At 45.5% G+C, this 24,135-nt stretch overlaps 2 protein-coding genes across 6 annotated transcripts in view; one reads left to right on the plus strand and one right to left on the minus strand.

Moving 5' to 3' along the window:
* RCHY1 (ring finger and CHY zinc finger domain containing 1) overlaps positions 1-4,157 on the minus strand; it is a 53,243-nt gene extending 49,086 nt beyond the window's left edge. Inside the window, exon 1 of one of the 2 annotated variants that reach the window (XM_068233084.1) lies at positions 4,061-4,157. In XM_068233084.1, the coding sequence (XP_068089185.1) occupies positions 4,061-4,138 (78 nt within the window). In that variant the 5' untranslated portion in view covers positions 4,139-4,157. Of the gene's footprint in view, positions 1-3,836; positions 3,998-4,060 lie in introns of those variants that run through there. The other variant, XM_068233095.1, reaches the window with a different exon arrangement.
* CDKL2 (cyclin dependent kinase like 2) overlaps positions 3,951-24,135 on the plus strand; it is a 95,595-nt gene continuing 75,410 nt past the window's right edge. Inside the window, exons 1-3 of one of the 4 annotated variants that reach the window (XM_068233053.1) lie at positions 4,009-4,024; positions 15,590-15,716; positions 16,068-16,154. The gene's annotated coding sequence lies outside the window, so the exon portion shown is untranslated. Of the gene's footprint in view, positions 4,025-15,589; positions 15,717-16,067; positions 16,155-16,353; positions 16,389-16,515; positions 16,854-24,135 lie in introns of those variants that run through there. The other 3 variants (XM_068233062.1, XM_068233072.1, XM_068233044.1) reach the window with 3 other exon arrangements.

Genomic DNA, 24,135 nt, shown 5'->3' on the forward strand with positions numbered 1-24,135 from the left:
ACTCCCTGCTTAAACCCACTCCCCCACCTTCCGTTTCCTCCCTCTCTGCCACAGATTTAGCCACTTACTTCACCAACAAAATTGTCTCCCTCCGTCAGGAAATATCCAATCTTCACCTCCCACCCCCTCCCAACCAGCCCCTCCTCCACCCTAATCTACGCTCACCTCCTTCACTCCTACTACCACCGAGGAAGTCAACCACCTACTGCAGACTTCCCATACCACTACTTCCCCCCTTGACCCCATCCCTTCTGATTTACTCCAGCCTCACTTCAAGGAATTGGCCCCAGTTCTCACTACCCTGTTTAACCTCTCCCTATCCACAGGCACCGTCCCCTCAGACTTCAAGCAGGCCACTGTACTACCCCTGCTCAAGAAACCCTCCCTAGACCCCTCGCTACCCTCCAACTACCGCCCTATCTCCCTCCTCCCCTTTGCCTCAAAACACCTTGACCGTCTGGTTCACAAACGCCTGACCCAGTACCTCAATGCAAACTCACTGCTAGACCCACTGCAATCTGGATTTCGGCCTGCCCACTCAACCGAAACTGCTCTCATCAAAGTGGTCAATGACCTTGCCTTAGCTAAAGCTGAAGGTAAATACTCCATTCTCCTCCTCCTTGACCTTTCAGAAGCTTTTGACACAGTAGATCATCCCCTACTCCTCCAGTCCCTCCAGTCCATGGGCATTCACAATCTCGTCCTGACCTGGCTTTCATCCTACCTCTCCAACCGCTCCTTCACGACCACCTTCAATGAGTCCTCGTCCACCCCCAACCACCTCTCGGTGGGATTCCCCAAGGCTCGGCCCTTGGCCCCCTACTGTTCACCCTATACACATCCTCCATTGGCAAGGTTATCTCCTCCATGGGTTTTAACTATCATCTGTATGCAGATGACACCCAGATCTACCTCCACACACCTGACATATCCACCATTACCATGGACAAGGTTTCCTCCTGCCTATTAGCCATCTCCTCCTGGATGTCCGCTAGGATCCTGAAACTAAATCTAGAAAAAACGGAATTTATGATCTTCCCACCCCGGCCATCCATGAACCTCCCAGATGTGCATGTCACTGTTAACCACACTACCATTCGCTCTACCTCTCAAGCCCGCTGTCTGTCACCCTGGACTCCGCACTCTCCTTCACTCCCCACATCCAAAACCTCACAAAGTCCTGCAACTTACACCTTTGTAACATCTGTAAGATTCGCCCTTTCCTGACCTCTGCCACCAAACTCCTCATCCATGCCCTCATAATTTCCCGCCTTGATTACTGCAATGCCCTTTTGTCTGGTCTCCCTATGACCCGAATAGCCCCACTGCAGTCCATCATGAATACGGCAGCCAGAATTATCCACTGCTCCCATCGCTCCACAACGGCGGATCCCCTCCTTGAATCCCTCCACTGGCTTCCTATCCAGTCCAGAATCAGATTCAAGATACTGTGTCTGACCTACAAATCTGTCCACAAAACCTGTCCAACCTACATTTCCGATCTTACTCAGAGGTACACAACTAGCCGCTCACTCCGCTCTTCCAATGAACTTCGCCTAACCGCCCCCCGCATCACCCAGTCCCATGCACGCCTCCAGGACTTCTCAAGAGCTGCTCCAACACTATGGAACTCCCTACCTCCACCCATTAGGGCAGCCCCTCCTTTAACATCTTCAAAAAGGCCCTCAAAACTCACCTTTTCACTCTGGCCTACTACCCCTCACAAGTGCTCTAAACTACAGCTGAACTCTGGTCCCCTACCTTTCGTGTCCTTACCTCTCCCTCTAGATTGTAAGCCTTTGGGCAGGGTCCTCCTCCTTTTGTGTCCAACCTGATCATGCACCTCCATTACTGTGAACCTACGCTATGCATCTGAGTGAACCTAACTTGCCTAATCTCCATGCTCCCCTCCAGTGACTGACTAAGCATTACCTTGTACTCATACTGTGCTGCGTGATCTGGTCTTTCTTGTATTCAGGTATTGTCATTTTGCTGTATGTCACCCCTAAATATTGTTTGTAACCTAAATTATGTCCAGCGCTGCGTAATATGTTGGCGCTTTATAAATACAATAAATAAATAGGTGTACCTTAGCATTAGGTAGTGAGAGATACCCTCGGTATTAAGTAACTAGAGGTGCCCCTGACTGAATCGAGATCTGGTCAGTGGAATGCCGAGAACTGGGTGAGTAGCCTCTCATTTACACTCTGCTCAGGACTCCGCAAAGGGAAGCAGGGAGGGAGGTGCTAGGGGAGAGGAGTGAGCCGCTTTTCTATCATCAGGTGCCTATAGGCACGTGCCTACAGTTGAGTCCTATGGGAGAAAAGCGCTTTACAAATGTTATTGTATTGTATTATTGTATTGTACAGTGCCTTATGGTAAATCCGGCCCTGGCTGTGCAACATAGATGTGACTATCAGACAGAACTTGTGCGATGCGCAAGACAATGCTGTCCTTGCGCATCGCACACTAAGGGCCCATATCCACTGGGGTGCCAAGGTTAAGTCTGAATCAGATGTGGCACACAAATCACAGTGAGGCTTCTTTTACACTGCAAAAAGCAATTTTGGTTTTAACTGGATGCTAACAACTCAAGAGAAATGCAGAAAAAAAAGCAGCATGCAGGACTTCTTTTTAATCGCATCAAGAATTAGAATTGCATAAAAATTAAAAATCAGAATTGCATGTAGTGTAAAAGAACGCAGGAGCCATATGTCATCACGTGATTCCCCGAGGCGGTGCTTGTGATCCCATTCACTATAATGAATGGGATTGCGGGCGCAATCGCCCTGAAATGCGTGCAACCTGGAGCATGTGCAACCATTCAGTGGTGAATCACATGTATGGAAACAGTCTATGCACTCTCTGCTGTTCCTGCGGTCATGTTTCCATAAGCACGACTAAACGCGCACATATGGAAACGAGCCCTCATATGGATTTGGATGTGTGCTAAGGCAAACTGCAGCATTACTTCCAAATTGCACCCGTATGCGATTTCCACACTATTGATTGAACAAGCAGTGTTTCCCCATTCAACTAAGATGTGGGGAAACCAGGGCTGTGGAGTCAGTACAAAAATCTTCCGACTCCAACTCCGACTCCTCAGTTTATGAAACTACCAACTCCAACTCCGGGAACCCAAAATGGCCCCTACTCCGACTCCTTAGTCTAATACTTACCAGGGCTGTGGATTTTGTACAAAATCATTTTTAAATCACTGACTCCGACTCCGACTCCAACTCCGCTTACCCAAAATTGCTCCAACGTCGACTCCACAGCCCTGGGGGAAACACTGAAAATTCGGGTCTAGTGGAACCGGGCCCTGAAACGCATTGCTGATACCTCAACAAGGTAAAAGTGTACTCAGGCCTAGTACTAGAACTTTGCACAGGGCTAATTCAGTTTGCAAACTATTAATTACCCAAGCCCTGAATAATCAATCAACCTACAGATGCATACACGACCTTGATGGATGTCACCCGTTGGGAATCGGGACCCGATCGCCGTGGGCGACATCACTGGTGCAGACTACACAAACATGAGTCAAATGTATAGCTGGTGCTGCTATGCGGTGGGCAGAGGAACAGCGAAGCGGCGTGTGCGTTCGTGACATCATGCAGCGGGCAGGAGAGCAGAGTGCACAATGTAGTTGATATTAGTCATTAGCTTTCAGAATTTGTTTAGCACAGTTCAAAGTTTAACCTGTTTAGCCAAGGAGGGTTGACACTGCTACAGAATTAGAAACTGCCTGCCTACTCAAATTCCATATCACAGCTATAGCAGTAATTCAGCCTCCCTAATTCCTCCTCACTGAAAGAACTGATCGCACAACTCACTGTAACATACACATCGCTCTGCAAAACACCTTCCCATGACAATAGTGGCTACATTGCATCAGTGGATGTCCAGGCAGAGCCCGCCAGCTGTTCCCTGCAGTGCAGTGCAGCACAAGCGGAGAGTTCTGGGAAGCACACAGCTCTCCCCACACATGCCGGTGACGTCACATCTGCCGTCCTTCTGCTAGGTCTGTCCCCCGGTATCACCCCCGTGTATCCCTCACCCGTAGCTCGCAGCCTCGGGTGTAGTGCTCGCAGCCGGCTGCCACCTCCATGTCCCCGGAGCCAGAGCTTGTAGCCATGTGTGACCTGAGGAAGCGGAAGCACCAGGGAGGGGGACGCTCACAAGGAAGGGCTGTGGGTGGAAAGCAGCAGCTGTGTCTTTTGCAAGCTCTGTGCAGCAGTGGCAATGACTCCGAGTTACAGCACAGAACGCAGGGGAAACATAACCCGCCACTAGTGCTAATATAGAACAAACGTTGCCACACGTATCAGCGGGAACTGAGGATGCTGGCACTTGTAGTTCTGTTTGGTGGCTTTAAAGTTCGTTTTGTGGAAAGATTCACACTGGACTGGGCAAGCCAGATGATAGCCGAGTCTCTGCTAAAAAGCAGAAGAGTGGCGTGCCCTGGAAAAACGAAACAAAAACTTGCAGCATAAATTCGTATATCACATGCACTTTCAGGGCTTGTTTCCACTATCGCGAATCCCCATGCGTCCAACGCATGCGGATTCGCACATGTAATGCAAGTGGATGGGCCTGTTTCCACTGTAGCGTTGTTGATGTGCGTTTTTTTCAGCGGTAAAAAAACGCACAAAAGTGCCAACGAATTCGCCTGCGAGTGGAATGCATGCGAATCGCCGCTAATGTATTTAATAGGAAATTCGCATGCGGCTATGGTATGCAAATTTTCATGCGAATTCGCATAGGTACCAATGTAAATTCACACAGGCAGTGACATGGTTAAAATCGCATATACCTTCACCTATGCGAATTAGCGGCAAAAACGCATGGGAAATCGCATCCGCATGCGATTTCATCAGCGGTGGAATCCAGGCGATTCCGCACCGCAATAGTGGAAACAAGCCCTCAGGGCCCATTTACACTAGAGTGAATCTGAATGCGTTTTCTGCATGCAGATTCGCATGACCAATATAAGTGAATGGGACTGTTTCCACTTTGCGTTTTTATGTGCAGAAGAAATCTGCACGGCAGAGCCATCAGAATTCGCACACCATGCGAATCGCATACAATGTAATTAATAGGAAAAACGCGTTTTTTACATGCTTTTTCTATGCGTTTTTGTGTAAAAACAATGTAAAAAGCACACCAGCATTGACATGGTTGAGGGCTCGTTTCCACTGTTGCGGTGCGGAATCGCCTGGATTCCACCGCTGATAAAATAGCATGCGGATGTGATTCCCCATGCGTTTTTTGCCGCGAATTCGCATAGGTGAGGGTATATGCGATTTTAACCATGTCACTGCCTGTGTGAATTTACATCGTACCTATGCGAATTCGCATGCGAATTCGTGGCAAAAAACGCATGGGGAAAACGCATGCGATTTTCCTATTAAATACATTGCATGCGATTCGCATGCATTCCACTCTCAGGCGAAATCGTTGGCTCTTTTGTGCGTTTTTTCACCGCTGAAAAAAACGCACATCACCAACGCAACAGTGGAAACAGGCCCATCCACTTGCATACCATGTGCGAATCCGCATGTGTTGGACGCATGCGGATTCGCGATAGTGGAAACGAGCCCTTAAACGCTTGGCCACAAAACGCATGCGAAATCGCACATGCGTTTTCAGCACTGGAACCGCACGGCACCAATGGAAACGTACCCTTATTAGCTGTGGAAAACGCACAAAAATTAGTATATGAATGTGAATTTTAATGCGAAAAACCTCTTGCAAAAAAAAAAAAGTTCACTTTCTTGCTAAATCGTGCATTTGGCGCACATTTAATGAAAGTCAATGGGGAATTACACATCTGCTAAAAATTGTGTCTGCGTTTTCGTATGCTTGAAAAAAGTACTTCGTGCAGCATAAATTTGCACATTGCATATGATTACCCATTGACTTTCATTATCTGTGGTAAAAAATGGGAGTAAAAAAACGCATAGGACTGCAAATAGCGTAGGGAAAAACTCTGCGAAAATTGCAGGTATAAGGCCACGTTCACATTATCAAACACGGATGGCCATGCGATCAGAACACAACGCGTACGAACGCAAGCCATCTGCGTTTGCATGCATTGCGTGGCTGATCCCATTCACTATACTGAATGAGTCTGCCACGTGTTTTGTTAAAAAATGCGTGTAGTATGCATTTGTGGACCGCACAGGTCCGGAACTCTGCAGTGTGAACATAAGACAGTGCAGTCTATGCACTTCTGATGTGCGTTTCTGCCTCCCGCACACATTGCCGAAATCCGGACGGCAACACGTGCGCCCCGAATGTGGCTTATAGACTGCTAGGGAACTTTTATTTGGCCTGAGGAAGTGGGCATAGTCCCACGAAACGTGTTGCCTGTGCTTAACCACCCTGGCGTTCTATTAAGATCGCCGGGGCGGCTGCATGAGGGTTTTTTTTAAATTAAAAAAAAACTATTTCATGCAGCCAACTGAAAGTTGGCTGCATGAAAGCCCACTAGATGGCGCTCCGGAGGCGTTCTTCTGATCGCCTCCGGCGGCCAAAAGTAACACGGAAGGCCGCAATGAGCAGCCTTCCGTGTTTGACTTCTCCTGTCGCCATGGCGACGAGCGGAGTGACGTCATGGACGTCAGCCGATGTCCTGACGTCAGCCGCCTCCGATCCAGCCCTTAGCGCTGGCCGGAACTATTTGTTCCGGCTGCGCAGGGCTCAGGCGGCTGGGGGGACCCTCTTTCGCCGCTGCTCGCGGCGGATCGCCGCAGAGCGGCGGCGATCGGGCAGCACACGCGGCTGGCAAAGTGCCGGCTGCGTGTGCTGCTCTTTATTTCATAAAAATCAGCCCAGCAGGGCCTGAGCGGCACCCTCTGGCGGTAATGGACGAGCTGAGCTCGTCCATACCGCTAAGGTGGTTAATATTCAATTAAACTTCCTTATCTAAAGTGAGATTGTCGCCTGTGAGGTAAGCCACTTCAATCTTTTTCATTTTATTGATTTTAAAGTGTTTTATATACATTGGGCGCCTCTTTACCCTCCACTGTACCTTACTCCCCCCGCCCTTCTGGGAGGGGAGCCTTGCGCACCTATTCAAGGGGCGCAGGTTTTTTGCTAAGAGAGCGACCGAGTCCAGGACTGCTGGTAGACCTGAGTGGAGTCAGGTTTAAAACACTTCACCTGCCTAAAGTGGTTGGTTGTCCCCTGTGCAACCCACCTTTTTGAGTACCCTTCTATAGAAGTATTTTTAGTACTCAATACTTGTGACATATTGCACCATTTGGGCTCCCGTTTGTCTTAGTTTTTTCCCTCCAGTACTGTACACTTCCCTGAGCTGTTCGTCTGAAAAAGGCATAAGGGCTGGAGCCCACTAAAAATCACAGAAAACTCTCAAAAATGCTTGCCTTGGAACAATATACAATCGTTTCTTCTCCAGGAGATTGTTTGTTTGGTGGAGGGATGGGAAAGATGCCACCCTACCGTTCTTCTACCTAGAGACTTTTTTTGGAATTAATGATCACAACATATATCCAGGAGATTTTTGTGGCACTGAGCGGAGGGATGGGAAAGGTGCCACCCTACCGTCCTCCTACATTGGGTAAACTGTAACGAGCGTTGTAATAACAGTGCAGGAGATTTGGGCGCAGCCGGCGCCACCATAGACCATTTTAGGAATTACGGCTATAGCAGCGCACAGAGAGTAACTGGCTTTGTCAGAGGACGGAGCTGAAGTTACTTTTAAAACACTGTAATTCAGCCTCCGGCAATAGTTGGAAGCCGAATTACATCATTCCCCACTATCCACGTGGACCAGGAAGGGGGATAGTAATTAACGCCGCCGGGACTTGTGCAGGAGCAGGGTTAGCCATATAGTGGCTATAGCCTACACCCAAGTCTTCCGGCTGTGATTTCATAGGTATGTGGGCACCGTGGTGAACCAGAAGTTTTATTATATAATATATCTATATTATATATAATATATTAGAATATTATCTTGACTGGTGTTCCACTTTAAAAAATACAACTTCCAATTCCACATTCAATCAAACTACAGAAGGGATAGAAAACTAGCCTGCTATTTCTTTGTATTACAATCCAGTATGGGATTTGAATTGACTTATTTCTTCTTAAACTTCTTATACCATTATGTTCTTTTTAGATAAAGAGCCCTTTAGTTAATCAATTTGGCAAAAAGTAAATCAATTTGGCCGATAGGATTTTTAGCCCAGTCCACCAATGACAAGGTAGTATCTTTTAGGGTGGGTCTAGTGTTGGATGCTTATGTGTGGCCTGATTGAATACTAGGTTTGCAGCTCTGAGTGGTGCTGCTTACCAAAGTATAGTGTTTGGTGTGTGTGTGCGGCATCCCTCCGTACACTACTGCTGTCAGCCAAATCCAAAAAAGCTTTATTGGCAGGACCAAATACATTTAGCATTGCCAAAGCAAAACAAAAACCTAACTAACCTAACAGCCTAACTATGCCGAATGGATCAGGTCCTGGCTTGATGAGGTCATCAAGCCAGGACACGATTCATCAGGCTTAATAAGTCTGGCAGCGATATAGTATGGAGGGGAATCTGACTTCCGCTGGAAAAAAAGCACAGGTGAGATATCCTTACTGATTAATCCTCCATGCTGAAGCATCTCTGCATTGAGGGGAGGCAGGGCACATGAGCACACACCTGGCTATCTTTTTTTTTTTTGGGGGGGGGGGGGGCAATAAAGGTGCATATCTGACTATCTATACTGGAGGGGATAAGGGGGCACATCTGGCTATCTATATGGGGTGGGGACTAATAAAGGGGCACATCAGGCTATCTATGCTGGGGCAAGCTAATACTGGGCACATCTGGCTATCAATACGGGGGAGGGGGGCTGCTAATGCTACATGAAAAGTACACACTGTAGCAAAAATCCTCTATTATTTGAGAATAAAATAATATCACCATAAATCATGACAGGTTTTGTGATAAACGGTAGAAGTAGCCAAATAAAATTTGGGGTCTTTATCTACAGTAGGTTATGATACCGATGATAAGCAGCTTTTAATGTGTTGAAATGTTGTATCTAATAAACTACTTACATATACTTTTAATATAAACATCTTCTGTTATTGGTTCGTATAACCCACAGCCATATAAAATTGTTTAAAATGTATCTACAGTAGCACTATTTATTTTTAGACTGTAATGGGTAAAAATTGTGTTTTTTTTCTTATTTCTCCCATTACAATGTATAGAAAAGAAAATGTTCAATGGATAAAAAGACTGCCCAATGAAAGTCTAGTTTGTCTTGAAAAAAAAAAAAAAAGATATATAATTTAGGTGTCATGGGCAGGGATAAAGTTATTGCTGTTTAACCACTTGACCACTGAGGGTTTTTTCCCCTTTAGGACAGAGCAATTTTCACCTATTAGTGCCCCTCCCTTTCGCCAATAACTTTATCCCAAATAATCACAACGACATGATCTATATCTTGTTTTTTTCACCACCAATTAGGCTTTCTTTGGGAGGTCCATTATGCTAAGAATTATTTTATTCTAAACACATTTTAATTGGAATAATAAAAAAATGGAAAAAAAATAATTATTTCTCAGTTTTTGACCATTAGAGTGTTAAAATAAAACGTTCTACTGTGGATAAGACCCACACATTTTATTTGCCCGTTTGTCCCGGTTATTGCAACGTTTAAAAATGTTCCCTAGTACAATTTATGGCACTAATATTTTATTTAGAAATAAAGATGCATTTTCTCAGTTTTGCGTCCATCACTTTATAAGCCCACACATTAAAAAAAATAACAGTAATATAACCCCTTGACATAATTATTAAAACAGTTCAGTCCCTAAGGCAACTATTAATGTATTTTTGTATGTGTATATACATATACTGTATAATGTTTGGGTACTATGGGGGAGTGTGGGAGGGAAATAGTTAATTTTAGATGTAAGTGTAGGTATTTTTATAAAATAAAATGTGTTGTGATGTAGTTTTACTATTTGGTCACAAGATGTCCTCAGTCATTATTTCCAATTCGCGTACCTAAGGACATGAATTGGAAATAATGTGTGGTAGTGTAACATCTGGAAGATACAATGACGCAGGCATCTAATAAATGCAAGTGTTCATTGACTCGGGGACTTAGGTTAATGAATGAACTGCATTCCCATTCATTCATGTCCCCGCTAACTGGCGGTAATGGTAGCACGCTCGGCTGCATGGGAGTGGTTGGGGGACGCCCACTTCCATTGACTAATTTTCGCTTCCCTGGGACTTCAAATTACATTTTCCAGAAGGTAATTATACTGCACCTGGTGCAGTAAATAAACAGGGACATAGCTAAAATGTCAAATTTGCTCTATCCATAAGGAGGAAATTCCTAGGTCTAGATGTGAAGTGGTTTAACAGTTTGCTACATGCACAAAAACCTATAAAGTTAGGCATACGGGGCACCATTTTCACTGTGACAAGTGGTAGAATAGATTTGGCAGGGGTGAGAATGGGGGGGGGGGGGGATGGTTTAAGCTGAGGCTGCTGCCATCTATAAAATAAAAAGTAACAAATTGAATATAGAACTAAATTATTTCTCCCTTTAAAATTAACTGGATATTAAATACTTGCTTAGAAAAGAAATCTAGTTTGTCCACACAACAAAAATGATGTATATATCACTAAGGTTTCATAAGTAGTGAAAAAGTTATTGGTGCTTAAATAGGGGCATGGCTAAAATATTGAAACTGCTGAGGCCTAGATTCAAAATGGTTAGTGTACTATGTAAAGTACTGCTAAAATGCATTAGCTCTATATAGCAGTGGTGAGCTTGTGGAGGATGTGGGGAGTTCTGGAGCACAATTTTTATCCTCACAGGTTTGCTTTACAAATAAAGTTTTACCAGCTGTGTCAGTAGGATTGGATGGAAAGAGTATATATCTAAGGCTCAACACACACCATACAATCTAAGTTGTTCAATCTTACCACTTTCATGTAGTATAAGAGCTTTTACAATCAATCATCCAAGGTATTTTCAATCTGTTGGCCCTTATACTACATAGCTTTGGTAAATCTGTACAACCAAGATTGTATGGTGTGTGTTGAGCTTGAAATATTTTGCACAGCTGTGAAATGGTCCTAGACTGCAAAAAAATCTTGCAGTATGACACCCTGTGCTCCATTGCACTGCTCTGTAGTTGGGGGCATATGGCACCTACTGGTGGCATGCTGGAAGGGGACCCAAAGAGGCAGTGGGTGGGTAGACTGCTTCCTAGGTAGTTACGACATTATGAGGTAAAATGCCTGTATTGCTTGACATCTTCCAAGGTCTGTTCATAAAGAGAAACCGTAACCAAGAATTTAACTTCATCCCAATCAGTAGCTGATACCCCCTTCCCCATGAGAATTGTATTCCTTTTCTCAAACGGATCATCAGGGGGCTCTGTATAGCTGATTTTGTGGTTAAACTCCTCCCACAGTGTGATATCAGGACCATGGTCCTGACAGTTTCCTGTCTGTAAACCTTGTGGGAAATAACAGCTGTTTACAGCTGTTTCCAACTGCCAAAAAAGCAAGCAGCATCTCCTTCTGACTAAATAATCTATAAATGAATATTGTAAAAAGGAAGCAAGGGTTAGCATAACACTGTCCAAGGATACTAGAGTCCTACGATAGGTAGTCCACCAACAGAATACCATCTCCGTCCCACCATTACTTTTTCCATATCACATAGAAAACAATGGAATTCCTTACCCCGACCTGAGCTCAGGATTACCACTCTGAGCACATTTTTCCTACCCCGAAAAGTCATGTGCAGCTTAAAAAATTGGGCAAAATGGCTGTGGATGCTAAAATTTGGGAAAGCCTTTGGTAATCAATTAAAGTGACGCTGAAGCGAAAAAAAAACCTCATGATATAATGAATTGGTTGTGTGAGGCCCCGTTCACACTTGCGGTTGTTTGCCAAACGGACCGGATGACCTGACCGGATCCGGATCGGAACCGTACGGTTCTGATCCGGATCCGATCCGGATCCGGTCAGGTTGCATCAGGTGTTCATCAGGATGCGATCCGGATCCGTTTGGCAAAAGTAACGTAAAAAACAAAAAAAATGTTGGGATCTGGGAGGTCAGCAGAAGGGGGACCTGTGGAATCAGGCCCTCTGCTGTTTAGCACTCACCTCCACCTGCGACATGCTGCCAACATCTCCGGATCCGGATCCAGCTGTGCTGCTCCACTCCAAAATGCTTGCCCATGTGTCCCCATCCAATATCGCCGCAACAATCCGCATAGGAAGTGGGGTAGAACATCCGGATTTCTCAGCCAGTGTGTTGTGCGCTCTCCGGTTCCCATTGGTTTGTATTGGCCGGATGGTGCAGTCCGGCTCCGCCCCGGATACGGCTGCCGGAGGAGCCGGATCAAAAAATAGCGCATGTTGGAACGGAGTCCGGATCCGGCCCGGATCCGGTCCGGCTCCGGTCCGGCAGAACGGACGCATGTGAACGGACGCATAGGCTTTCATTGCTATGCCGTGCGTCCGTTCCGTCCGCTCTGCAAGCGGTGCGGCTCCGGCACGGCGATTCCGGACGGCCACCGCTAATGTGAACCGGGCCTGATACGGATAATTATTAGAACATTAGTAGCAAAGAAAATAGTGTCATATTGTTATTTTCATATATACAGTATATATATATAGTGTATATATATATATATATATATATATATATATATATATATATACAGTATATAATATTTTTTATAACATTGCATCATTCTCTAATAATTGTAGTTTCCACAATACACTCAGCAATTTAAATGATTTCACAGAGCAGGCTATTGACTCTGAACTTTTCTCTGCAGAAAAAACATAAACAAAGAAGAAACCATGAGAGACAGTTGAGATAAGAGCTGCAAAAGACAGTGCTGTCCATGACTGTACAAAGTCGCAGAGCTCACAGAAGCTCTTTTGCATAGATAACAACTGAAGTTTCTTAACTCTTCCTGTACTGGAAACCATATGAGACTCATATCTGTGCTGACAATGTTTTATTTCTTAGCAGCACTACACATACAAATCATTATATCATAAGTTTATTTTCATTTTAGATTCCCTTTAAGCAGTGGTTGGACAGATTGCCTTCTTGGAAATGGCAGTTATAGAGAAGGTCCGAGCTAATAGAAAAAAAAATCTACTTACCCGCGGCTTCCTCCAGCCTATGGCAGCCGTCCTGTGCCCTTGCCGCAGCTCTGCATCCAGCTGGTGGCCTGGGGGTCCCCTCCGTTGCAGATGCCGACCTTGCTAGGTCAGCACCTACTGCACCTGTGCGAGAGCCGCTCCCAGCCGTGCTGACGTGGTCTGGAGTGTACTGCTCAGGTGCAGTAGTTCTGCACCTGCGCAGTACACTCCATACCACGTCAGTGCCACCATGAGTGGCTCTCCCGCATCTGCAACAGAGGGGAAATCGGCCACAAATCGATCGATCGATAGATTTGATAGAATCGATTTCTGATCGATCGATGCCTGAAATCGACCAGTGTATGGGCAGAAGAAACAAACTGTAGGTAATGCTTTGATAAATCTGTCCCACTGCCTCTAGGTATATGTATTGAATGCTACCCCATTTCTTGTGTCCCCCCCCCCCCCCATTCTTTTAGATTGTAAGCACACAAGGGCAGGGCTCTCTCACCCTTTTGTGTCTTGGAATTTGTTATTCATTTTGTGTCTTGCAAATTGTTATACATCTTATTCATCGTGTTACATTTGTCATTGTAATTACCAATTCTGTATTTTGCAGCAGTGTTTATATTTGGTGTACACCATTGTCTGTATTATTATATACCCCGTGTTTATTTCTTACTTCATGCCACGGAATATTTGGCACTTTGTAAATCAATAATAATAATAATAAAAAATATTTACTTACTGGCTTCTGTTCAGTGTACCTCACACCAACCCATAACGATGCCTAACAGTTACTGCCACCCAGGGGGGTAACTATAAAGCATGAGTCGTGTCCACCTCCCCCCGCAAACATTTCATGCAGACTCCCTATCTAAGTTCCACCCTCCACCTGAACTAACCACCTTAATCCCCTGCCCCCCCCCCCCTTCATTAATCCCCTGGCAAGTGAGGTCACCCTCCACCTCTTTTACTAAACACAAGTATGACCAGCCTAACAACAAACCGCTTAGTATGAGTAGTCAAAGTGTGGCAAAAGAGCAAAAAAGGTACCTTTGTGCCCTTGGTAGCCATCAGTATAGGTAGCTAGAGATAATCTCCAGTATTAAATACCCCCCTTTCTCAGTATAGGTAGCCAGTGTATAGGTAACTAGAAGTACACCCAGTATGTGTAGGCAGAGGGGGCCCTACTATGGGTAGCCTGATGAGCCCCCAGTGCAGGTATCCTGATGTAATCCCCCAGTATAAGTAACAAGAGGGGTTTCAGTATAGGTAGCTAGATGTTCAACAGTGTAGGTAGCCTGAATTAGCCCCATAGTATAGGTAGCAAAAAGGGCTAGGAGTATGGGTATTCTCCCAGTACAGAAAGCCAACCCAATTAACCCCCAGTAAAGATAGCCCATCATTATAGGTAGCCAGATTAGCCACCCAGTATAGATAACCACTCCCAGTATACGTAGCCAAATTAACCCCCAGTAAAGGTAGCTCCCCGCTTTCTCCCCCATCCATGTTATGTGACATGATATCGGGAGCCTACATAGAACACTGCTGTACACTGCTATGTGAAGAGGAGACAAGCATACCCAGAACCGATAGCTTTCACGCGGCAGGGTCAACAACTGGTGCTGGGGTTTGGGGCATAACTATAGCCCCCGCAGGTACAGAGGGGCCTGCCTCTCTCCCCCTCATCCAATAGTAGAGTAGAGCAGTGGGGGAGAGAGGTAGGCCCCTCTTTATCTGCGGGGCTATAGTTATGCCCCAAACCCCTGCACCAGTTGTTGACCCTGCCGCGTGAAAGCCAGAGTTCAGCTATACAAAGACCAAATCCAGTGTCAAAATTAATCACTTGGCTTGACACACACAATTTACTTTGAGGCCAATGGCAACGCCTAATTTTACGTTTGGTCCCAGTGCCCAAATTAACGGTCTCACCTCAGGTCAGGTGCATTAACTAGTAAAATCTTCTGACAAAAGTCACACTATTAGTATTATGTACAGTAAATATATTAAATAATTATTCTTAAGGTGACCATATATTATACAAACTTGATTTTATAATCTTACCACATGTATATGGTATAAGGGTCAACAGTAGGGATGATCGGTGAGATGCAAATATTTCTAAGTTGATGCAAATGTATGTAAATTTTTATGCAAATATATGCAATTTGAAAATAGACCCATCAATTTAAACCCAGATTTAAACTGATTGGTCCATTTTCAAGCTGCATATATTTGCATACAAATTTGAATGAACTTGAAAATATTTGCATCTCATTGATCGTCCATAGTCAACAGATTGTGATAGCTTTGAACAGGTTGTTTAATGCTAGGTACACACAATACAATTTTGTGTTAGATAGATGGTTCGCTAGATAATTTCTGACATGTTCAATCTTATTTTCGATTGTTTTTTCTGATCGATTTCTCATAGAAGTGAATGGAAATAGATAAGAAAAGATAGGAGAATCGAATTGGAAATCGATCGGAAAATCGAATCGGAAATCGATCGGATGGACAGAAAATGGACAGAGAAAACGCATTGTGTGTACCCAGCATAAGTAAGCTCTCATACTACATAGAAGAGGTAATGCCTGGTACACCCAAATCGATCATTTCCGACAGGTCCGATCTGATTTTCGTTTGTTTTTTTCTGATAGATTTTGTATAGAAGTGATCAGAAAATCAATCAAAAAAAAGATCAGAAATCATATCGGAGCTCTCATAAATTATCGATTTGACCAATCTGGTGGGAAAATGCATCGTGTGTACCAGGTTTAAATTTATATAATAAAGAATGCATCATGTATGGACTGTTTTATTTTTATTTACAGTAGATGCTTGTATATCCCTAGCACAGACTCAACCAAATGCTGAAACTGTGTTATTTTCCTCCCCTCGTTTCTGTGCAGCACTATGAAGTGGCAATGCAGTTATCCTGCTCCTACAGGCGTGGCTGGATTCTGCTCAAGATTTCTGTAGTGCCAGCATGTTAACAGGTATGGCATGCTTATTTTCCTTTTTTTGCGTAAAAAGCGGGACATCAAGTCAGTGAGAGAAAGTATTGTTTGCATGTCTGGGGAATAAGTGTCGCTGCTACATGTGTAATAGAGAACATAGCATGTGTCACCTCCTCCCCATTAGGCTGGCACATGTCTGCAGTAGCCAAGTAGGCACACAGTCTCCAGCTCAGCCTTCTGAGAGGAATGCCACTATGCCATGTCTGTGAGGATGTAAGTATAAGTGCAGCTTTTAAACAGCCTGTTCTCTGCCTCTGGCTAGGCATGAATGCTGTACTGTTTCCTGTGTGTATTCCCTGCAGGGGGCAGTTGCTAGGGTGACTAGCATTCCCCCAGCTCAGCCACAATCACACACAAACTGGTTACTATTCCTTCTATTGTATGCAGACTGGAGGTGACGAACAGGGAAGCCATCCAATGCACTCTGAATGCTCCGCTCGTCACACACCCACACCCTACAGTCCATACAAAGGGTTAATTATCCCAGCGCTGCTATTTTTACTGGATCCAAATGAACATTCTTGTTTATATTTTGCATAAGATGATTTTTGCTTGACAAATAGAATGTATTGGCTTTGGCAGCATGGTGCACCTTTATATTTCTGTCATGGATCAGCGTTGAGTTCTTTGTCTTCATAGTGTGAATGAAGAAGACCTGTGCTCGCTGGCAGGAGCTAGGTAGGTGACAAAGAATGCCTCTTGTGAATGGGAATATTATCATCTGTTCTACTATCACTGTACAAATGACATTGTCAGTTCCTTTCTGCTGTGCAGCTATGTAATGTCTTGTCTGTGGGCGAGGAGGCTGCATGTGCTGATTCCTGATCAACCAATAGTTGCTGCTATGTAATGCAGAATTGGGAAGAGGGTGGAATTACACCGCTATGTAGACAGGAGTAGATCGCAGGCTATTGTAGACGTGAGGTATAACACTCCAAATTGTTTTAAATCGTTCATTTTCTTATTTTTTCATTTAATACATGTGATTTTTATCAGATATATTTTAAGAGGTTTGTTTTTGTCTTTTTTAGCTAGATAAAATGATCTAAATGTGATTAAGTGAAATTAACTTTGCAGTATTATTTTTTAAAATGTACGGTAAACTTAAAAATATACATGTAACTATATCAGAAGATGTGTATAGGATCTTCTGTATGTAACTTATAAACATACGGTACATGTAAGTATATAGTAATATCAGAGGGCATGGAAGACATGTGTAGGATCTGCATGCTTGATCCAGGTGAGTTATTCAAGTCAAAAGGGGACAGGGACAGTATTGCAGTCCAATTTGATCATTTTCAACAAATCTGCCTGAAATACGGTATTTGCATAGCCATCACTAGTTACTTGAAAAACTTCAACGTATTTTGTGCAACTGATATAATAATCAGAAGCGGCAGTATATCTGCATTGACAGGACACTGTGTCCATCAGCAGGTGTACAACAGTACAACCCTTCTTCCCCCAAAAGTTTGACTGCTGTGTATGGAAATAAATGCAATGATCTACAAATTGTGTAAACCTTGTATTTAATTGAAGATAGTACAAAGATGGATTTCCTGAAAGTGAGAACTATTAGTATCATGTTTCCCCAAAAATAAGACACTGTCTTATAATAATTTTTCCCCCAAAAGATGTGCTAGGGCTTATTTTCGAGGATGTCTTATACTTTGAGGGGTATAGAAAATCAGACACTATGTTACTGTATGGGGAGGTCTGCAGTCTCTTACCGCTCCTCCCTTGTGGCTGCATTTCCCTCTGTTTGCCTGTAAACCGTTCCAGTATCCTACATGGTCAGTGTCCTTTGACCTGGTCGCTGCACATGCACTGTATGCTGTGTCAGCTTCTTTGTGACCATGCTCCCCTCTCGTCATAGTCAATGTGCACACGTGCGCACATTCTAATGCATCCCCGACGCAGGCACACAGTCTTTAAAAAATATATTATATATATATATATATATATATATATATATATATATATATATATATATACATTTTGATGACTTCAGCACATTTTATTTTGACAGTAGTCTATAAACGCCTGTGATCTGAGGAGATCAATTTCTGTAGCTGTGAAAGAGCAATGTTCTCCCGTTCTTGCCTGATGTAAGATTTCAGCTGCTAAATGGTTTGAGGATTTCTTTGTCGTATTTTTCATTTCATAATCCGCCAAATGTTTCACTGGGTGCACATTCTGGATTAATAAACAGAAAACCTGTAATTATTGGATTATGTTGTGTTGGCCTCAGTTTGACTTTACAGGTCTAGACTGCAGGCTGGCCACTTTAGCGCCTTGCCATGGAGTCATGCTGCTGTAATATGGACAGAGACCCCTTAAGCATTGTTTTCTGAAATAAACAAAGCTTTCCTTCAAAAATGTGTCATCTGGATGGCAGCATATTTCGATGAAAAACCTGTATACAGTACATAATTCAGCATTAATGGTGCCTTCCCAGCTGTGTAAGCCACCCATGTCGAGCATAAATGCTCCTGAAAGCTGACTGTACACTGATAACAAGCTGCTAGATGGTCTTTTTCCAATTTACCTGGAAACTACACCATCATCTACTTTACAAAAAGCATTTTAAAATTTTGATTTGTTAGACCACAGGAAAGTTGTCAACTTTGTCTCAGTTCATCTTAATGGGAACCTGAAGTGAGAAGGATATGAAGGCTGCCATATTTATTTCCTTTTAAAGAATACCAGTTGCCTGGCTGTCAAGCTGATCCTCTGCCTCTAATATGTTTGCCATAGGCAGAGTAGATGTTTCTCACAAAAATCTGACAAGATTAGCTGCATGCTTGTTTCAGGTGTGTGATTCAGACACTGCTGAAGCCAAAGAGATCAGCAGGACTGCCAGGCAACTGGTATTGTTTAAAAGGAAATAATTATGGCAGCCTCTATAAATTTACCCCTCAGTTCAGGTTCCCTTTAAAGAGTACCTTCAGAGAAAATGGTGGAGGATTGGCGGGGGGGGAGGGGGGTGTCAGGAATTAAATACCTGTCAGGCATCATCCCTCTAGGAAGATGATCACTCTGTCCCCTCAATATTATGTTCGTGGCAAACTTTAAAAAAAAATTCTGCCAAGGCTGTGGCCACGCCCATCTGCGTTGCCACGGCTGCCCCCCAGCTCAGAAGGTGCAACCTAATTGGTGGCTGTCAAGCTGGGAGCAGGCCTCAGCAATGCAGATGGAAGTTTCCAACGAGCTTTGTCAGTCTTCTGAAACATGGATGTGACTGTACTGCCAAGGAGGGGGGTGGAGCATAACCTATGACCCGATAATGTCAGATCAGGAAATTATTTATGTCTGAGACCCCCCTCCTTCCCGATCTGTCATCATTATGGCAGAGGCTGTCAGGGCAGGCTATGACATTTTTCCAGAGGTACTCTTTAAATGAGCTAGGGCCCAGAGAAGGCAGCAGTGTTTCTGGATTACACAGAGTGTCTTCTTGGCATGGTAGCGTTTTACCTTGTATTTGTGGATGCAGCTGTGAACTGTGTTTTTATAAGTGACCGTGGTTTTAGTAAGTGTTCTGAGTCCATGCAGAGTCACCTGAAGACCCGAACATCTCAGCCATCTCACTTTGGCTCTTGGCCTTGTCCTTTGCGCATAGTGGTTTCTCTGGATTTCTAGAAATCTTGTAATTATATTGTCTACTATAGATGATGAAATTCACAGATTACCCCTACCCATGTTTACTTCTGAGAGACTTAACTTCTTTTTACATCCACTCATGTAACTGATCTGTTGCCAAGCAACCTGATAAGTTGTGAGATGCACAATGCATCACACAATTTTTTTAGTCTTTTTTAGCCCTGTCTTATATTTGTTTGTAACATGTTATGGCATCAAATTCAAAATAAGCTGTCACGGACGATTGCGGGGACGCAGGCGCGTCCTGGAACCGCCCGTGAAGAAAAGAACGATCGCACTCGATTCCTGCATCGATTGCGCTTCAAATCGATACAATCCGGGTTGAGTGTGTAGGGGCAGCTGCAGTCTTTTCTCAGCAGAGAGAGAGCCCCAGCCTAAATGCTGGTTGGCCCTTTTGATATGCTAATGAGCCTGGGCCCAGAGAGTCCCTGGCTTCAAGCTGTGCTGATGGCCCATCCATCAGGTATAAGGTGACAAACACCATGACAGAACCAATTTAGAGTGAGGAAACTCAGACACTCCGACTCCTTTTCCCAGCAGGGAGCCGACATGTGGCTTGCTGCTGCCAACTTCAAAGAACCTTTGCCTGGGAATGACCTGGTATAAATCCCAGGGGTCTCTCATATTCCATAAACTGCTATATGTATCATATTTTCTGTGTTGCCAGGCTGGCAGACCCTCCAAACTAACAGAGCAGGTAGGGCCCTGCCTGGCGTTGGTTCTGAGAACATTTCAGAACCTTCTGAGGTAAAGACTGCCCGTTAGGCAGTTCAACAGTGCCCTAATGGTACCACAGGGGTCCCACCCCTCATGTTTGGTATCAGACTGCTGGGTACATCGAGGCAGACCTGAAAATATTAGTAAATCTGCCCTGACCTGTACGGTTCTGTGAGATAGAGCCCATATATGGTTAAGGCATGATTTCTGGTCTCCAGGACAAGGGCAGGACTCATCTCATGTTCTAAGGGGGTGTGTGGGCCCGCCCTCACTTCCTCCTACTGAATCAGGGGCATAAGAATGGGAGAGGAGCCAAACTCAGGGTCCTCCACACTGAACCATCTTGCACTCATCAGATGCCAGCTTGAGGATATGCTGGCATCCACCTGGTCTGAACTCTGAACTCTGGACTTTGAAACCAAGGACTTTATGATTCTTCCCACAATAAGGACATCTTTCCAGGAACTAAGTATTTTTCTCCCTTCTTTTATTTTTCATACTGGCTATTACTGTTTTCATAATTGTTGATTTTCATAATTGTCTGTATATATTAATTATTTATATTGCGTGAATAAACGACTTTCCCCAAGTCATTCACTGTTTCGCTACCCTGCTTATCAGCACACACAGAACTGATCCCGGGTCTCTGAAGATACGCTACTGTTTGTTTGTTGTTGGCTAGACAGAATATCGTGTGTTTAACCGTTTTATTCGCAGGATTAGTCAGTCAGTTAGTGGGCCCCACGGTCCCATAGTAACCGCAGTGGTGGCAGTTTACTCTGAACCAGTGGGTGACGTTGTAATCACCCGTGTCTCACAGGCTCCCTTCTGAGTTGTCTGCGGCTAATTCTTAACGGTTCCTGCGCATTGACTGCGACCAGAGTTCGCACGATCTGTGCGCTGGCACCGTTTAGAAGGCTAAGGGCGGTCAGCCACTGAGGGCTCATGTGACAGTGTTAGGCAGCGGTTGGGATCTGTGTTGTGCTGAAAGTATCTGCGATAGCGCTAGCGCTATCGAGAAACGAACTAATTCGTTGGTGTAGCTGGAAGGCAATATATTTTTTATATATACAGAGAGACTGTGTAGCCAGTACCCCTTCCCCAAAGTTTTATTTTATTTGGCATGGAAATGTCCGGGAACTACCAGAACATGTGCCTAGCAGACCTGGAAAATCTTTGCGAAGAGAGGGGCATTGGCATCCTCCGCAAGACAAAACGGGACCTGATAGCAGACTTGTCCAGATGGGATGCCCAGCAACTGCGGGAGCCGGGAGTGTCCGCTGAGGTGGATACCAGCCCATCTGACAATCAAGGGGAACCAGAGGCTGAAGATCTTAGGCGTACAGAGGTTGAGCATCCTGCGGGCCCTGTTGCAACAGTTACGCCAGAGACTGTCAGTATGGACCCCAATCCCAGAGTTTCTGACATTACTCGCCCGGAACTGGCCAGTACTGGACTGTCCATGGGTGCTGACCCGGTAATGCAGCAGGCATTACAAAAGCTGATGGAGACTGACCTGGAAAAGTACATGCAGTACATGGAAGCCCGCGAGGAGCGGGAACGCCAATCTGCAGAACGCAAGGCTGCTGCTGCAGAACGCCACGCGGAGAGGGATGCCGCAGAGGCGCGGGAGAGACGACAGCATGAGCTCAACATGGCAAAGGTTCAACAGGCCAGCCGGAGTTCACCGCCCAGCCTCCCTGCTGAAGGAGCTGCAGCACCCGTAAGTGCAAAATTTACATTTGCTAATATCGAGAAAGACACAGACATTGACTTGTTTTTGCGATCTTTCGAAAAAGCATGCCGTCAGTATCGTCTGTCCCAAGACCAGTGGGCCAGACATCTGACACCTTTGCTGCGCTACAAAGCGCTTGATGCTTTCGCAGAATTGCCTGCGGAAAAGGATAATGATTATGCTGCTATAAAAGACGCTATCATTACTAAGTACCAGCTGACGCCAGAAGCCTATCGGAAAAAGTTCAGGGCCTGGCAGAAAAAGTCTTCTGATTCGTACCGAGATGTGGTCAGCAGCTTGCTCACCACACTCCGCCAGTGGACGCTAGGCCTCACCAATAGGGTCTTATGGCGTCCTGGAGGACTTGATAGTCCTCGAACAATTTCTGAACATTTGCCCTGCTGATGTACGACAGTTTGTGTTAGAACGCAGGCCGGCTTCAGCCACTGTCGCTGCAGACCTTGCTGAGACTTTTGCAACTACCCGGGTGGCTGATACCCGCAGAACTGTCCCATCCAGCTGGAGAGGAGGTCAGCCCAATACCTCGGCAGACCCTCCTGCCCCTGTGAGCCGTCCGCCACAGAGGCCACCCAGCGCAGCTGCTGCACCCAGGCCTGCAGCGCCTGGAGAGGTCACCTGTCACTACTGCCGCCAGCCCGGACACATGAAATTCGACTGTCCGGAGCGGAGACAGACACCACCAGCACCTGGATCCTCTGCATCACCTGCACCTCACCCACAGCAGAGGCAACCCGCCAGCGAACCACAGCCTGGATCATCAGATTTTGTCCTGTTTGCCCACGGAAAGGAAATCCGCGACCGAACCGACCAGCAGCAACTTGTTATAGTGAACGGCAAAGTTGTCACCGGATTTCGAGACACCGGAGCTGACATCACGTTAGTTCACTCACATCTTGTGCCAAAGGAGAGCATCAGCTCCAGCCGATCCCTTGCCCTTACTGGAGTAGAGGGCACCCTTTTCCACATAGCCCACGCAAGAGTGAAGCTGGATTGGGGAGTGGGAGGGGTCCACGAAAGGGTTGTTGGGGTTATGAAGGATCTCCCAGTCCCTGTGTTGCTGGGGACTGATTTGGGCAAGCTTGTGTCCTACTATGAACCTGCCACGACCGCCTTGTCGCTCACGGAAGGAGACGGACTCTCCACCCACCACCAGGTACTTTATACACTTGGGGGAGCACCAGGGGGAGGTGGGTTGAATGTGCCCAGTTCAAGGGTACCAGGTTCAATAGTGCCTGCTTCAAAGGCACCTGAGTTTGATGTACAGGCTGTCTGTTGTGATGATGCTGTAACTGTACCTGAGTTTCTTGTACAACCTGTCTGTAATGAAAAAATGTCTATACCTGTCAATGTCATTACTGCATGCAATGATGATTTGAGTAATGCCCGTCTGTGCCATTCTGACAGTGTACCTGTGCTAGCAGTACCGCGCAGCTGCACTGCTCAGAACCCGAGCTCAGAACAGGTGGAGGGGGTTCCGGCCTCCTCCCCCTCCTCTGACCGCAGGGATGAGACCTTTCAGCCGCTGGCCTCGTGTGACATGAGCCAGTTGGCTGAAACTGACAGCGCCGTATTCTCAGCCGCACTACAAAGTGACCCAAGCCTGGAGGTGCTCAGGAAGCAAGCCGCTGAGCCCCTCGCAGACGGGGCCGCTTTCAAGGTGTACTGGGAAGGTGGGAGACTGTACAGTGAGTCTGTACAGCCCCCTACAGGTAGATCCCACGCGAATACCAAATGGCTTGTGGTCCCGAGTGCGTTCAGGGGACATGTGCTGAAATCCGCACATGGTAATCCTCTGACAGGGCACTCAGGGGTCCGCAAGACACT

This window comes from Hyperolius riggenbachi, chromosome 1 (assembly GCF_040937935.1).
Source record: "Hyperolius riggenbachi isolate aHypRig1 chromosome 1, aHypRig1.pri, whole genome shotgun sequence".
NCBI classification, from domain to species: domain Eukaryota; kingdom Metazoa; phylum Chordata; class Amphibia; order Anura; family Hyperoliidae; genus Hyperolius; species Hyperolius riggenbachi.